At 38.9% G+C, this 14165-nt stretch overlaps 1 protein-coding gene across 4 annotated transcripts in view; it reads right to left on the bottom strand.

Moving 5' to 3' along the window:
• Positions 1-8439: 8439 nt before the first annotated feature.
• SPSB4 (splA/ryanodine receptor domain and SOCS box containing 4) overlaps positions 8440-14165 on the bottom strand; it is a 161765-nt gene continuing 156039 nt past the window's right edge. For all 4 annotated transcript variants that reach the window (XM_027650703.1, XM_027650705.1, XM_027650704.1 and 1 more), the window contains one exon: positions 8440-9736. In XM_027650703.1, the coding sequence (XP_027506504.1) occupies positions 9609-9736 (128 nt within the window). In that variant the 3' untranslated portion in view covers positions 8440-9608. The remainder of the gene's footprint in view (positions 9737-14165) is intronic.

Below are 14165 nucleotides of genomic sequence, written 5' to 3'. Positions count from 1 at the left end.
AAAAGAGTTTTTCTAGAACAGAACAATACAAATCATTATGAAATTACTTAAAAATTCCAAGAATTGACAGCATAAGAGAGGAACACAGAGGGTGTACTTCTGTGGCAGGAGACACAATTTCTGTCTAAAAGCTAGGACGGTGAAAAGTGGGAAAAAATGTGCAATTTTAAATAAAAACTTTGATAGGCAAATGTCAGGGGATCCTAAACTCCATCCTAAACTAATTTGAAAAACCCGATTCATAGTTGATGATGGGAAGGAAAGTAAGGCATGGAAACACACCTAAGTTTTCATTTGTTTTGTCTGTTTCTATACTACTTTTGTGCTACCCAAAGCAAGGATTGCCTTTTTAGAAATTACCTCCAGTCACCAAGACCTGTAGGCAAAGGCTCCCATTTCCACAACACACAGAGAGAGCTTTAGGCCAAGGAACATGGCCACAGGTTGGTGGGGTTGGCCTACAGAGGCCAAGGGAAGCCAAGACTTCAGCCTGTGCCTTTACCAGGAACAAGAGTGACTGCTAAGGAAAAAAACTGCCTTTAACCAACTGTTTTTAAATATGTGGGCAAACCAGGGAGCTGTGTGACAAGTGAACTGGAAGTGTTTGGATGGGATGGCTGGCAGAATAGAGAATAAAACTATTGTATTCAAATTCACTATTTCACAAATTCACTATTAGCCTTCTAACTGGTAAAAACACAGAAGGAGCAATTCTGCTTTGCCTGCTTTTTTCTCCTCTCTACTGTATTTAAAAGAGAGCTTTGGAAGTATTTTTTCTTCTTTTTACTCCATTACAGAAATTCATAGTAAGCTCCTACCATGTTTCTGCATGACAGCAGAGCATGTGCAGGCCTACAAAAACATTCAAAAGGAAGCTCTGTGCAAACAGCAGAGAATTTTAATTCTCAGAACTCATTCATCTTTGTTTTCTTTAAACAGGAAAATCATGAAAGGGAAAGATCTTGATTAAATATATGACATCTGCTCTTTTTAGTCACCTTCTGTGTAGAAGTGATGGTGTGATCATTACTGCAGGCTATAAATAGGATCGAATTTACAAAGACAATATCTTTAATGTGACTAATGCTATACTCTAAAAACCAGACCAGCTTTCAGGATATGCAGGCTGAGGCTTTGATCCTCAAGGCAAAATACAGCTTGAAACTAGTGATACAAGTTTAACTTGCACAAGTTAATCAATTATATCATCAAAGAAGTTTTTACCTGCAACACAGAGAGGGAACACTCAGTAAGTCCTTAGTTCCTCTTAGAGAGGGGAAAGGCGGGTTTGTCAGAACACAGAGGAACTGCTGGTGGTTCAGGAATGCGAAAAATTATAATAGGGCACAGACCCAGTATATTTATCTACTCTCGAATTTCTGTGTAGCAGAATTAACTGTAAGCAGTTCTTAATGTGAATTTAATTTTGAAAACTGATGTCTGTCAGTGGAGAAGAATTTCTGAAAGTGTCTCTTCTTTTGAATTTCAGTTAGTTGGTCTCATAAAAGACATCATTTGATCCTCTAGTTTCTTCAATTATAGCAAGACCACAAAAACTTGTAGGTTCAGTAAGGAAACTCACAAAAGAAAAAAAGAGTACTTTTATATTTCTACAAATAAATTCCAAATCCAGAAATCAAACAAAACTTTAAAGCCTTAATTAAAGATCAAAGAAATAAAAAGAGGGTATGGTCTAAAGTGTTCTTCCTTTTTCCAAGTCACAAAGTTCCCTGATCCAAAAGGCTAGTATTTCAAAAGGATTAGGAGCATCTCCTTATGCCCAATGGGATGCACATGTTTAGAAGATAAATGTTTAGATCTTTCTGGAAAGGTAAAGTTTTTGGAAAAAATAGAAATCACTTCACCTTTCAGTGCACAAGACACAACACCCTAGGAGAGGTTTCTATCACAGTTGTCCATTTATCACCTGTTATTTGACAACTAAAAACATTTAGTCCCACTTCTGTGCGGGATGGGAACACCAAGTAATGGATCTCTATTTTCCAGATTCAGCAGGAAGCTGGAGGTCACAGTTCTCAGAGAGGAGGAAGTTTCTGAATTACAACTACAGATTTATTTATTTTATTTTTAGGTCAGTGTAATCATTGATAGCAAAGCTGTGTGTAACATTCCCTAGTGCAGGAGAGTTAGAGATGTGAGAGGAACTGAAGTGTGAAATATTAAACCCCAGCATTAAGCAGCTCTATTATTAAAATTTATATTTATTCCAATCTTCTGCAATGCTCTTGTGGTAGCACAAAGAACTTTGATCTAAAACAAATACTTACCTTAAATACTGCTGATCCTCCTGAGAAGACAAATTAAACTAGTCTCACTGAAGGCTTTGGTTTTCCCAGAGTGAGGTCCCAGTAGAAGAGTCAAGAGAAATTGCATATAAAAGGCAAACACACAAGACAAATGTGTATCAGCTGCAAACTGAAAGTTAGCAGTGGTCTCTTGTGTCTTCATGTATTTGTGCAGAATGAGGCAGTGCCATCTGGGGTCACTGGATTTAATAACTGGACAGTTATTAAATTAAAAACAAATGTGGGCAGTTCAACAGAAAGCCACTAAAGCGACATGTCTCAACATCCTTTTGAGTAGGCTCTTGCAGTCATGAACAGTTAAGTTCAACAATAAAGCTGCTCTCCTCAATGTGGATAGTGAGGAAAAGAATGAAAATACCATTAAAAGAAACACTTTCTTCCAGACATGGCACGGAACACACTCCCACTGGAAAATACCAACATTTTACACAATACTGGATTTTCACGAAGTTTAACTTGGGAAACACAGCCCGAGTCTCAAATACCAGCAAGGTAAAAGATGCAGCAAGATCAAAAACAACGAATAAATGAACTGGATGTCTTATTTGTATCATGAAAATTTAGAGTTAGAGAAAAATTGGAAAAATTACAAAGCCACGTTTCAGGGCTTACATCAGTCTTTATTATAGACTAGGAGGCAGCTGCTGGGTTAAATTGCACCTATCTGCAAGAGGTTCAGCCTTTCTACCAAAGGGGAACATTCTGGCTGTTGTCAGAGTTCCTGCATCAGACCATGGAAACTAAACTGGGTTAGGGGTAGCATTAGTTTCTTGCAGGCAAAGCCCCATATGCTGTGGTGTAGGTTTTCTGAGAGAGACAAGTTTGATGTTGTCCTCTCACAGCTGACTCCTGCCACCCATGAGCAAGCCAAGGCCAGTAATGAGGCTGCTCCTACAGAACTGCTGTCATGAAAAGAGAAGTCCTTGTTCTGCTATGGCACCCACAAATAAACCACCAAAAAAATAATAAACCAAATAGCACCTATGAAACTAGAGATGTTATCTGCATTAGAGCTGAACCTCTGAAGTAATTAGAGTATTAGACATAAAAAAATAGTCCTACAAAGGAATTAGAACCTACACACACACACTGGGTGTTAAAAATAGAAGAAGAATGATTGCTGTCTTGGATGTGCACAGGAAATGATTGAGGCAGGGCTGACAGAAAATCAGCAAATAATAAAGGACATAAGAGTTTCTGGTACAACCTTGAATATCATCTCAGAACTTCTGGAGGCCAATTTAATACTCAAAATATCCTTTCCTATTTTAGATGGCTTTTTTCCAATGGAGGTTTATTTATGCAATTAGATGGAAGGACTCAGGAAACATTTTAATAGCAGCACCTGATGCCAGGCCAAGTTTACCTGGGTAGATTAAATTGGGGGTGGGAGTTTGGTTTTGGTTTGTTTCATCTCTAGACAAGGCCTGATGGAATACTTAGCTCAGAAGGATCCATAACCTATTAATTCCCAAGAATGACATGCAGTTAAAAGTTTTCTACAAGTAAGGTAAAACTTCAGTCCCCAAAATAATGCCATAGGCACTTTTACTGTGCTTGAGAAGTCACTTCCAAATGCCTATATTGAAATTCTGGCCCTATGCCTTAGAGCTGTTCACATTTTGCTACATGAGAAGCAATGCACTTGCCAAACTGATTTTCTCAGTATAATGAGAAAAGGCTGAACCATTTTGCCATTAAAAACATGTACTTGTTTCCCAGGTATGTGTGCAGCAGTTACTTGTGTCTCTGTCAAGCAAGTCTTAAGTGTGATATAAACATTTTATTCATTAGAAGACTGCATTTTCAAGTTACGCTTGCAATTTGAATAACTTTATTTAATACTTTTTTCTCCTGAAAAATAGATAAATACAGAGGAAACTGATCTAGGCAACACCAAAAAGATACTGATCTCAACTAAGTGCCTCTATGATGCTGGCTTATGACTGCCATTCGAAATTGTCAGTGGGAATTGTTGTGAGAACAACAACTGAATGGCAGGAATATCAGCTCATTTGTGTGTTTTGTTTGCTTTTCCTTAGAAGTCTGAAGACACCTGCCTTTTGTGCTGTAGCTTTCAAAAGCCAGAGAAACAGCACATTAAACTTCGAGAACATAACTGTTCCAACTGTAAGCACCCCAAAATATGTTAGATTTATTAAAAACATGAGCTCTACTTTAACATATACTGTCACCTGGAGAGATTAGAGGCTATATAACTTACAAGTTTTCACAGCTACCTAAGTGAAACTCCAAGTATCTGATCCTGACACCTATTTAAACGGGATTTGCAAAGATGCCTCCCAATTGCAAAGTGGGTCTCTTTAAGCTCAGCCACAGATTAATGGCTGCAGATACGCTGATGCTGCTGCTGGGCTCAGGCACTGCCCCACACTGGGCTCAGCTCTGCCAAGTCCTGGCCTTCTCTTTGGCAAGTGTGTGAGTTCATTTGGGTACCCCCATATGTTCCTGCAGCCGTAGCAATAATCACAGAGCAGCAGTGCTCTCTGCCTACAAGTTAACTCATTAAGTTCTAAGGGGACAATACGTGCAACAGGGCATTATTTTCATACAACTGCAGAGTCCGGAGACCTTTGGAGGCTTTTGAAGTACAGTCAGTGGTAGAGCTTTCGGATGTTGAGGCTTTGCAACAGAGGTTTAGTGGTAAAGAGGATGCTCTTGCTTAAACTGTAAACATCAACACTAAACACCTGGTGGTGTGGAAGCATAAAAATTTTCTTTTTTTCCTTCTCCTCTAAATTTACTCGTACTCTCTAATGGGGCTAAAAAAAAAAAAAAATAAGGCAAACCCTTAAGGAAATACATTCTCCTGAGCTCTGTTTCTTTGTCCTCTGCCCCCACCATAGTACACTCAAATTTGCTTAAACATACGTTCAGCAGGGTGTTCTCTTTTATAGCAGATGCTTCAAACCATTTTTATTTTCAACACTGCCTGCAGAACACACCAAGATCTTCTCTGAAGGAACAGCTGCTACCTCAAGAAAAGAAAAAGGGGGGGGGGCATCCAGGTTTGATGCATGTTGAATATTTCCCATGGCTCTATGTCTCCAGAGAGCATTTCCCAAGGAGGAGGAGTTCTTTTGGTGTCTTTTTGAATCAAGCAAACAAAGGATTTCCACTTCATGATCACCAGACATTCTTCTGTGAGATAAACAGGAATGCATAAAGGTCCTACATTCCTTTAAGTATACAGAATAAAAACCACTGCGAGATTCGAAAGGTTTGTAAATGAAAAAGCTTTTGAAAATTACCATCAAGGAGCCAAGAAGTCTGGCTTCCCCCTTGAATATTGCTCTCAGCCTCAACTAGATGCATTTTTTCATTCAACTTTCTCACAATGTTCACCTAACTCCACTTGCCAGTATGTTTTGCCAAATTAGAAAAACTGCTGCAGAAACCATCTGCTTGACATTGCTTACATATAATAAAGTATCGCTCAATACAACGTATTGGAAATGTTTGGAGATCTTTACATGGGAACCAAGAGCAGCAGTGCTGACTCAGGCAGATCTCCCGCTGATGTCAGTGGGAATTGTACCTGAACGAGCACTGCTGGATCTGATACAGGGCTGGTTGTGCAGCGATTGCTGCTCACTGACATGAGAACATATGGTTATAGTTTAACAATACCAACTGCAATGGCGATGAGAAGGAAATTTTATAGCATTTCTGGCTTGCTGCTCTTTTATAACTATCAAAAACACTCAAATGATTTGTACATGTCTGCTTCTGAAACAGCTTTTCCCAGCTTTAAGAGAACACTGAGAAATGCTGTAAAGTTAGGTCCTACCTCAACAGCAACAGTTTGAGATAATCTGTTGATATAAAAACTTGAACACAAGAAAGACTACATGTGAAGTCTAAAATAACACTTCACAATTTACCAGCAGATTGTAGTACATTATCTCTGTACTACAGAGATAGTATCTCTGTACTACAACATCCCCATTGTTTCAATCTGAATCAGAAATAAAGCCTCCATAGCACAGACTTTGCCAGCATAGCAGTAGGGATATGTGTGTGACACCAAAGGACAATGGCTTCTCAAATTTGACTCCAAAAGACTCACGTGTTTTGCTTTACAGAGTTTCTACTACCATTATTTTACCAGCCATGGGAACACTTCCAGATCATGTCTAGAAAAGCAGTACTCCTTTTGCTCAGGCACAGGGACATGAAAGTTGACAACCATCACATCATTGTCTATGTTTTTTCATGTGAAGAAAGGTAAAAGTGGCTGGAAATTAAGAATATAAATGTAAAGGACATCTCACAGCAAATCTCAGAGTCATACAGCTTTGTAGTAAGTGACCATTCTCTCTGTTAGAGAAGATACCTCTGGGTAGGTATCTTCCTGTGTTTGGAGTGCCAGGATAGAGAGACAGAAGTTTCAACTGCATTAGTTAAAGGATGATAATTTAGTGTTTGACCTCTGATTTGGGCAAAAGTCAATGCATCACCACTTTATAAATTATTGTTCAATTTGCTTCTGAAGCAGACAGTAAACAACGTTTGCATTCCACTAAAGTGAGCCTGGAGAATCCATGTGAGGGACATCCCACCCAGGCTGGAGCTCACCAACGGAGAGGAGACTCTCTTTGGTACATTCTGTGAGGAGGTACTCTGACTATTTGCTCAGCCTCAGTGCTTGACTCATCCTTAGCAATATGGATGGGCACTCTGTTTTCCCCATAAACCCTCTTGGAAGAGAATCTATTTGCACAGGGGTGGTTAGGAAGAACACTGAAGTATCATTAATGTTCTCCATGGTGCATTCCCATCACAAGGCTTCTGTGGACCAAGAAAATTATATCAAAAACACTCTGATCCCCAAAGCCAGGTCCCTAACTCCACATGAAGGAGTGTATCTACCATCCACAGAATCACAACATGCAATTAGGGAACAGTAAAAGAATAAAACTATTATACCTGTAAAATTAGCACTCCTGGAAGACAGGTAAGTGTTAGAAAAAAAAATCTGAAAGTTAAAATAAGGATGTTTGGTTTAGAGAAATCCTCACAGAAGGGGCACTAACTAAAATTCCAATACCACTGTAGAATGTTAATTAACATACAGATGCACCATTAATTTATCTTATTACATCAATTCCCACTTTAACAATAAAAAGCTGTTGGCTTGGGTCAAGTGAAGGAACAGAAAAGACAACACTTAACAGTTGTGTTGCTGCAGTTATTCAAAGGAACATGAAGCCTAGTTACACACAGGGAAATACTAATTTTAGGAAATGTTTACCTAAAATGGACCTCATTGGTGGAAAAATAAGGACTACCAGGCCATTCCTGAACAGCTGCTTAACTTGCTTATGACAGATCACTTGACACAGCTGTATTTTAACTTCTGTGTAAGCTATTATACCTTTATAGCTCTTGCTTCCTGTGTATACCTATTGAGACAAAAGGTTAAAATTAAATAAAGCAAGTGGGAAAAGTAGGAAATGCAGATCAGGGTTGTAGTTTCTTCCCCTTTGCAAGATAAAGGTAAGGAATGCAGTACGTACTGCTCACCTTAAGTGAAAGCCAGCCCCAAAGTAATCTGATGCTGAAGCAGACATCAACTTACACAGTTGTGCCCAGACACACAAATATTATTATTTAATTTTTGACATCCCTGTGTTACTTTGCCCTTGTTGCTTCCACTCTTCCTCATGTTCCTATTTATCTCACATTTCTGTTTTCCAGCTGGAACTGTAATTGTGTTCCCAGGGGCGACCGAGAGTAGGGCAACTATCTGCGGGTCAGTGGTTTTGCCTGGATCACCAGTGCACAGCACTTAAACTCCAACCTACCTCAAAAGTACGGAGTCCCAAAGCACGACTTGGCACAAAACTGAGGTTTTGTTTAGAGGAATCTGACCAGAATGGTGTTAAAAGCAAGAGTACAGCTCTATGCAGAGTGAGTGGGATCAGTCAGGGACATGATGTTGTCTGTGATGTCTCTCACACACGAAACCAAAGCAGTGATCCCAAAGAAGTGCCGAACAGGAACATTTGCAAAGCTGCAGGAGGAACTGAACTTCAACTCTGTGCTATGAGCAGTACTATGTTATTTAACACTTCATCAAAGGAGATATGAGTTTTACTTTGGACAGTAGACTTTATTAGAAATTTTCTCCTCATTCATCAGTAAATTCACATTAAAATATGCTGAAGGCAGCTCAGTCTAAACATTTGACATTCTGCCATAACAACAACTTCCAGTTTAAAAACTAGATAACTGATCAGGCAGATAACTTGAAACATGTAAGAAACGCAAATAGAAAGCAGCATCTTAAAAAATGGGATGAGCCTGAAAAATTGATACATTTCAGATGGAGATGGGAAAAAACCCAAAATCAGTCACCCCATGATGGGAAACAGTTAAATGAGAACTCCACAGACGCTAAACAGATAAATAAACATTATAACCACACATACATTAAAAAGAAAACAAAGTACTTAGAGTTCATACCACATAAAAATTATAAATTTGTTCAAATAAAAAAAGTGACAAGCTTTCTAAAATATGAATATCCTAAATTCTTGGGATAGTGAACACTTTGTTATAAACTGCAGAAGTTTGGAGGGACTAGATTTGGTCTTGAAAACAACAAACTGCGCCTTACTGTTACCAAGTCCAAAAACTGATCTGACACATATACCCTTTTTTTCCCTCTCATGTTTTCAAACCGCAGACTCTTCTTCTAGACAATAATCTGCTTTTTTGAATGTTAGAGCTTTTCAATAGTATAAGCCTAATTATGTTGAGTGCTAAACACTCAAAACTCCCAGCAACTCTGTGTACCAAAGACAAGGTTTAAATATTTTTCAGAAGTTACTGTCAAGAATTTTCCTTTGCTAATTTATTTTTATTTATTGGGGTAAGGTGTAGGAGACAAAAGGAAAATCACAATATTGAAGAATGCTCTGTCCTGCAGGACAGTGTATCTTGCAGGTCAGATTTTCTATTGGCATTTACCAAAGGCAACAAAGATAAACTAACATATGAGAGATGAGAATAATGGCCTTCAGGACTGTAAACACAACAGGCAACAGATAACACATGAATCTCAATCAAATCAACATTTTCACATTCTTTAGTAGTCCCCCACAGTGATCTGCTTTCACTGGTTCAGAAAAAAATATATATTAAAAATTAAATAACACTTAAGTGTCCATCACAAAGATTTATATTTTGCTGTAAACAATTTTCTGCCATTTGCATTGATGTAGTCCAATGTGAGGCCAGAGGGTTCTAGACATCTTATTGGTACTGTAAATAATTTTTCAGAGACAGAGGCAAAGGTAGAATTTCTATGTCATGCAGGCGGTCTCTGCCAAGAGCAAAACGAATTGATCTTCGGCACAAGTCCATTAAAGGCAGGGGTTCCGCTGAAAAAACAGAAGAAAGAAAAGAAAGAGTTAATTTTTCAGCACCTCCATTTACAGGCAATGTTTTATTTATTAACATAGATTCTGTGTTCTATCGAGCAGTCATAAAGATAGTAATGGTATTGGGAAAAGTCTGATAATCCTGAGGCAATTAAGATAATCAATGGAAGCCAAGGCAGAATTCTATACATTTCACCCATAATAAGGGGCTGCGAAGATTCAGACTGAGCTTCCTTATCTGTGAGGTTTAAAATAATAATCCCAAACCACTCTTCAGGCTTACCAAACTGCAGCATAAGAAGTTACTACATTTCCAGATTTCAAGCAAGACAAAGAGTTTCTAATGTTTATAACACCACATTCGTCATGTTGTGTTAACATGAACTACACTGGCAACTTCTGACCTTCACATACCAGCTCCTTCTGCATCTTAGAACTGGAAATGCTACTTAAGGGTACCCAGCTTAAGGGTACTTCTCAGCCAACAGTGCTTTTCCTACAACACTCTCTTAGTCTTTCTTTCTAGGAAGTTCATTGGAAGCAAAAAACTAAACAAAACACCCTCAAAAATCTAGAGGAAATGTAACCTTTTCCTCCTTGAATAAATTAGGGGAGGAAGATTGGGCTGACTGGAAGGCAGGGTGCATGTTCTCCTATGTATATATACAAACACCCTCAAAATATATAAACAACATCTGGAGATGTTCTTAAGTTTAATTTAATAGAAGTGAATTAAGTATTTGTCAGAAATGCCTGGCTGATAGCATTTAAGACTAGAGACTCCAACATGGTGATCCACAGCATCTCAAACCACTACACCCCTATATCCCATCCTGGCCTGCAATACTCACACAGAATTGCAGAAACATCATAAAATTTCCATCTAATAGTAGCAAGAATGACCTTTGTGACTGTAGAGTTTGCAATGGAAGTCTTTTTGTTGCAGAAACTGCAATAAAGCCATAAAGTATTCTACCAGTTACAGCTATCTTCAAGAACTTCAAACAGATGGATTTAGTTGCACACGCTGGTTTAAAAAGACTATAGGAAATTCTTCCTTTTTACATTATAAAGCAGTAGTAGCCTTAAAAACCTTACTAGTACTTTCAAATGGAGAAAAAAAAAAGAGTCATGTGCCCATATTGTAGCGATAACCTTTCATAAACTTGACAGATTTCTTACTAGTGCTCAACACTGTACAGCACTAAGTGGTTTTGTCAAGATTTCTTTTATGTGCCACATACAGATCTACACAAACTGTGTTTGTCTAGTGGAAAGTGTCCCCCATGGCAGGGGGATGGAACTAGATAACCTTTAGGGTCCCTTCCAACACAAACCATTCTATGATTCCATTCTATGATTCTATGCTAAACTAGCAATCCTTTAGCTGATACTATTTTAAAACCTACTTGGGAAAAAAAAAAAATCTTTATAAAGCACAAGATACCAAATTAAGGACTGGTTTTATATGCTATAATTGTCTGTTCTGGTGACATACCACTGACTTAGTGGATTTTCCATCATTTCTCCCAATCACAATTGATTTGTGTAGTTCACAGTTCACTATGGTATTTCCCAAAAGTGGCTAGCAAAAAAGCTTAGAAAGCATTCTGAAAGACTAAAAAGGTTATTTAGCTTATAAACACTTCAGTGACTCGATATGGATTCTACTTCTTAAAAATACACGTAATTGGTAATTTTGCCTATTAAAAGATTACAAAATAAGAGCCCTCACATCCCAGTAATAAAGAAGCATTTTCTATACAGTAGTGCTCTTAGTTTTCATTTTTTCCATACCAGAATTATGAATGTTAAATCTTAAGGGATGAAGCTGTACAATTCATTAGCCAGGATTAATAAGCAGAAGCAAAAATAGCTCATGAGTTCCAGGACACAGAATACAGCACATCTTACAAGTTTTACACCATAAGCAACAATTTTCTGAGTATCTTCCCAGAATCTCTGCGGTCCCATTAAGACGATGTAAACTGAGGACTAGGAGTGTTTAAAGCCATTAACTGACCATGTGGTCTCTTTTTTTTTTTTTCCTAGACAAAGGAATATGTAAAATGTAGCCATCTGTGCAGCCAGGCACAGAGTTAATCCCAAACTTCAAAACACAATTTAAGGAAAGGTTAAATTATTTTTCAAGCTTGAATGTTTCCTGTCTCACCGCTACAGGGAATTTTCAAATGCTGAAGAAAATGCCTCCAAGTGTTTGCAACAGCTGCTAAATTGCACATACTAAATGTGTTTTTGCAACTTGAAAATTGAACTGTATTCTTTTTATTCTATTGAACAGCAGTTCAAACCTACAACAAAATTAGAACAGGTCTGTCCTACAATACTAAATAGAATTTATGTTTTCTGGGGTGCTGATTGTAAGAACTTGAGAAAAAAGTGTAATAATAGCATTATAAGTTAAAAATGTATGTAGTTGTGGATAGTCCTAAATGAACAAAAATTAAATTCAGGAAAAGAAATAAACTGAGTTTCAAAATGGTTTATCGGACAATGGTAAAAGTCTAAAATGAAAGACTGGCAATTTTCAGGCAGCCTAACTCAAAAGAACCATTATTAAACATTTGGTCTGTACCCTAATGCATGCACTCTCCATCCATCACTTCTCACATTTTTACTACATAGTTTACAAAGGCGGATAATTTAGAAAAAGATTTGCGTTTTAAGAAGCAGAAGTTTGGTTCTAAACACTGGGTTAGTTCCAGAGGGAAGCATTTGTATTACCATGGGGCAAAGAGCTTCTCATCCCGGGCACTGGGGTGCATCCCTCAGCTCCACCTTGCCCTGAAGCCGAGAGACACTCCCAGGCATGCACCCTCCTCCAGCACATCAGCCCTGGGCCAGAGGTGTCCCAGCAGATCCCACACCTCAACAACTGGCAGAGCAAAGACACACCAGACCCCACTGCCCTGCAGCCCGGTGGTAACCTCAGAGATGCTTCCAGCGCCTCGCCCGTGCCAATGCCTGGCATTCCCGGCGGGTCCCGAGCCCCGGCCCCGCCGTGCCCTCCCTGCAGCTCCAGTGATTCACCCACCAGTTGCGAGGAATTTCCTGCCCCGGAGCTCGGGGAGGGGGAATGGGGGCGATGTCAGCAGAGCACAGCGTGCCTGCGAGGAAATGGACCGCTGCAAAGAGGCTGCTCCTCATCTCCTGGAACGGCTGAACCGTCTCCCCCACACCGTGCAAACACCACAAGTGCTTCAGGTTTTCAGGAATATTCAGTGAGAAATGAAAGAACCACAAGTAACTCGGTCCTTTCAGAGAGGAAAGGAATCGTTAGACCCGAGTGTTTGTTGCTGTGCACCCCGCCTGAAATACAAACGCAGACTCGACCTATACGAAACACTCTACAGTGCACTCAAACGTTCAAAATAGTATTTCCAAAATACGATTTTCATTTAAGATTATGCAAATAATGTTTGGAAGACTCTTAATAATGCAAGGGATGGAAACATGATTACTCAGAAGACACATCGTAAGCTGTAAGCTTGACTACTGAAAAGCCTTTCTTTCACAACATTAAATATTTACCTTTGAAAAACTTTTAAATTCGGGGATATTAACGGTCAGAACATCTCACTACTTATAATGCATATTAGGTATACTAAGAGTTGTATTTTTAGAATAACCCCCAATGGAATGGAACTGGAGCATTCAAGCCTCCCAGAAGAATCTGAATCAGCCATTTTACCAAAGTTATGTGAACCCCAGTAATGTTCTTGCCATTAGAAAAAAGGAGGAATGAATTGCTGAGCTGGAATGCAAAACTGCAAAGAAAACATGATTCACAAGAATGGCTCTTTGTACTAAATTCCCAACCAGGCTAAGAAATGCAAAGTGAGACACTCCAGGGCAAGGGAGCAAGCTTTGCACAGGAAACCCAGTGCTTCCTCTCAGGATCCAGCAGCACTCAGAGAGAAAAGTGCAGCTTCTGGGTAACACACTCTCCAAGCCTGGGCCAACACCTTTCTGAACATACTTTAAGGAATGATCTTCTCATTTAGAGTTTACTATGAGACCTCTTCACCCACAGGTGCCACATTACAGAAAATTATTTTTTCAAGAGAAAAATAATAATTAAACAAAAGACTAAAAAAAACCTTGCGTAACTGATGTGTCAGAGTTTAATTCCTGTGTCTCCCAATTTTGTACCAGTAGTTTACAAGAAGGCCCACGTACAAAAGAAACCAACAGACCTTTGCTTCTCCTCCTTCTTAGCGCTGTATCTGCACAGGCCCACCAAGGTCACAGGTTGGGTATTCCATCACAAACCTTCCCTTCCCTACACTACAATCATATTTGGAAGCTGGTTAAGGTACAATCACAGCTGTTCTTCTCACCTAGAGCTGCATTTCACCAAGTGAAATAGCTTAAATAGCCCTTTAACATAACAGCTAATAACTTCAAA

Source organism: Corapipo altera, unplaced genomic scaffold, assembly GCF_003945725.1.
Source record: "Corapipo altera isolate COAL_440 unplaced genomic scaffold, ASM394572v1 54, whole genome shotgun sequence".
NCBI classification, from domain to species: Eukaryota; Metazoa; Chordata; class Aves; order Passeriformes; family Pipridae; genus Corapipo; species Corapipo altera.
This window is presented reverse-complemented; position numbering and strand designations above follow the sequence as displayed.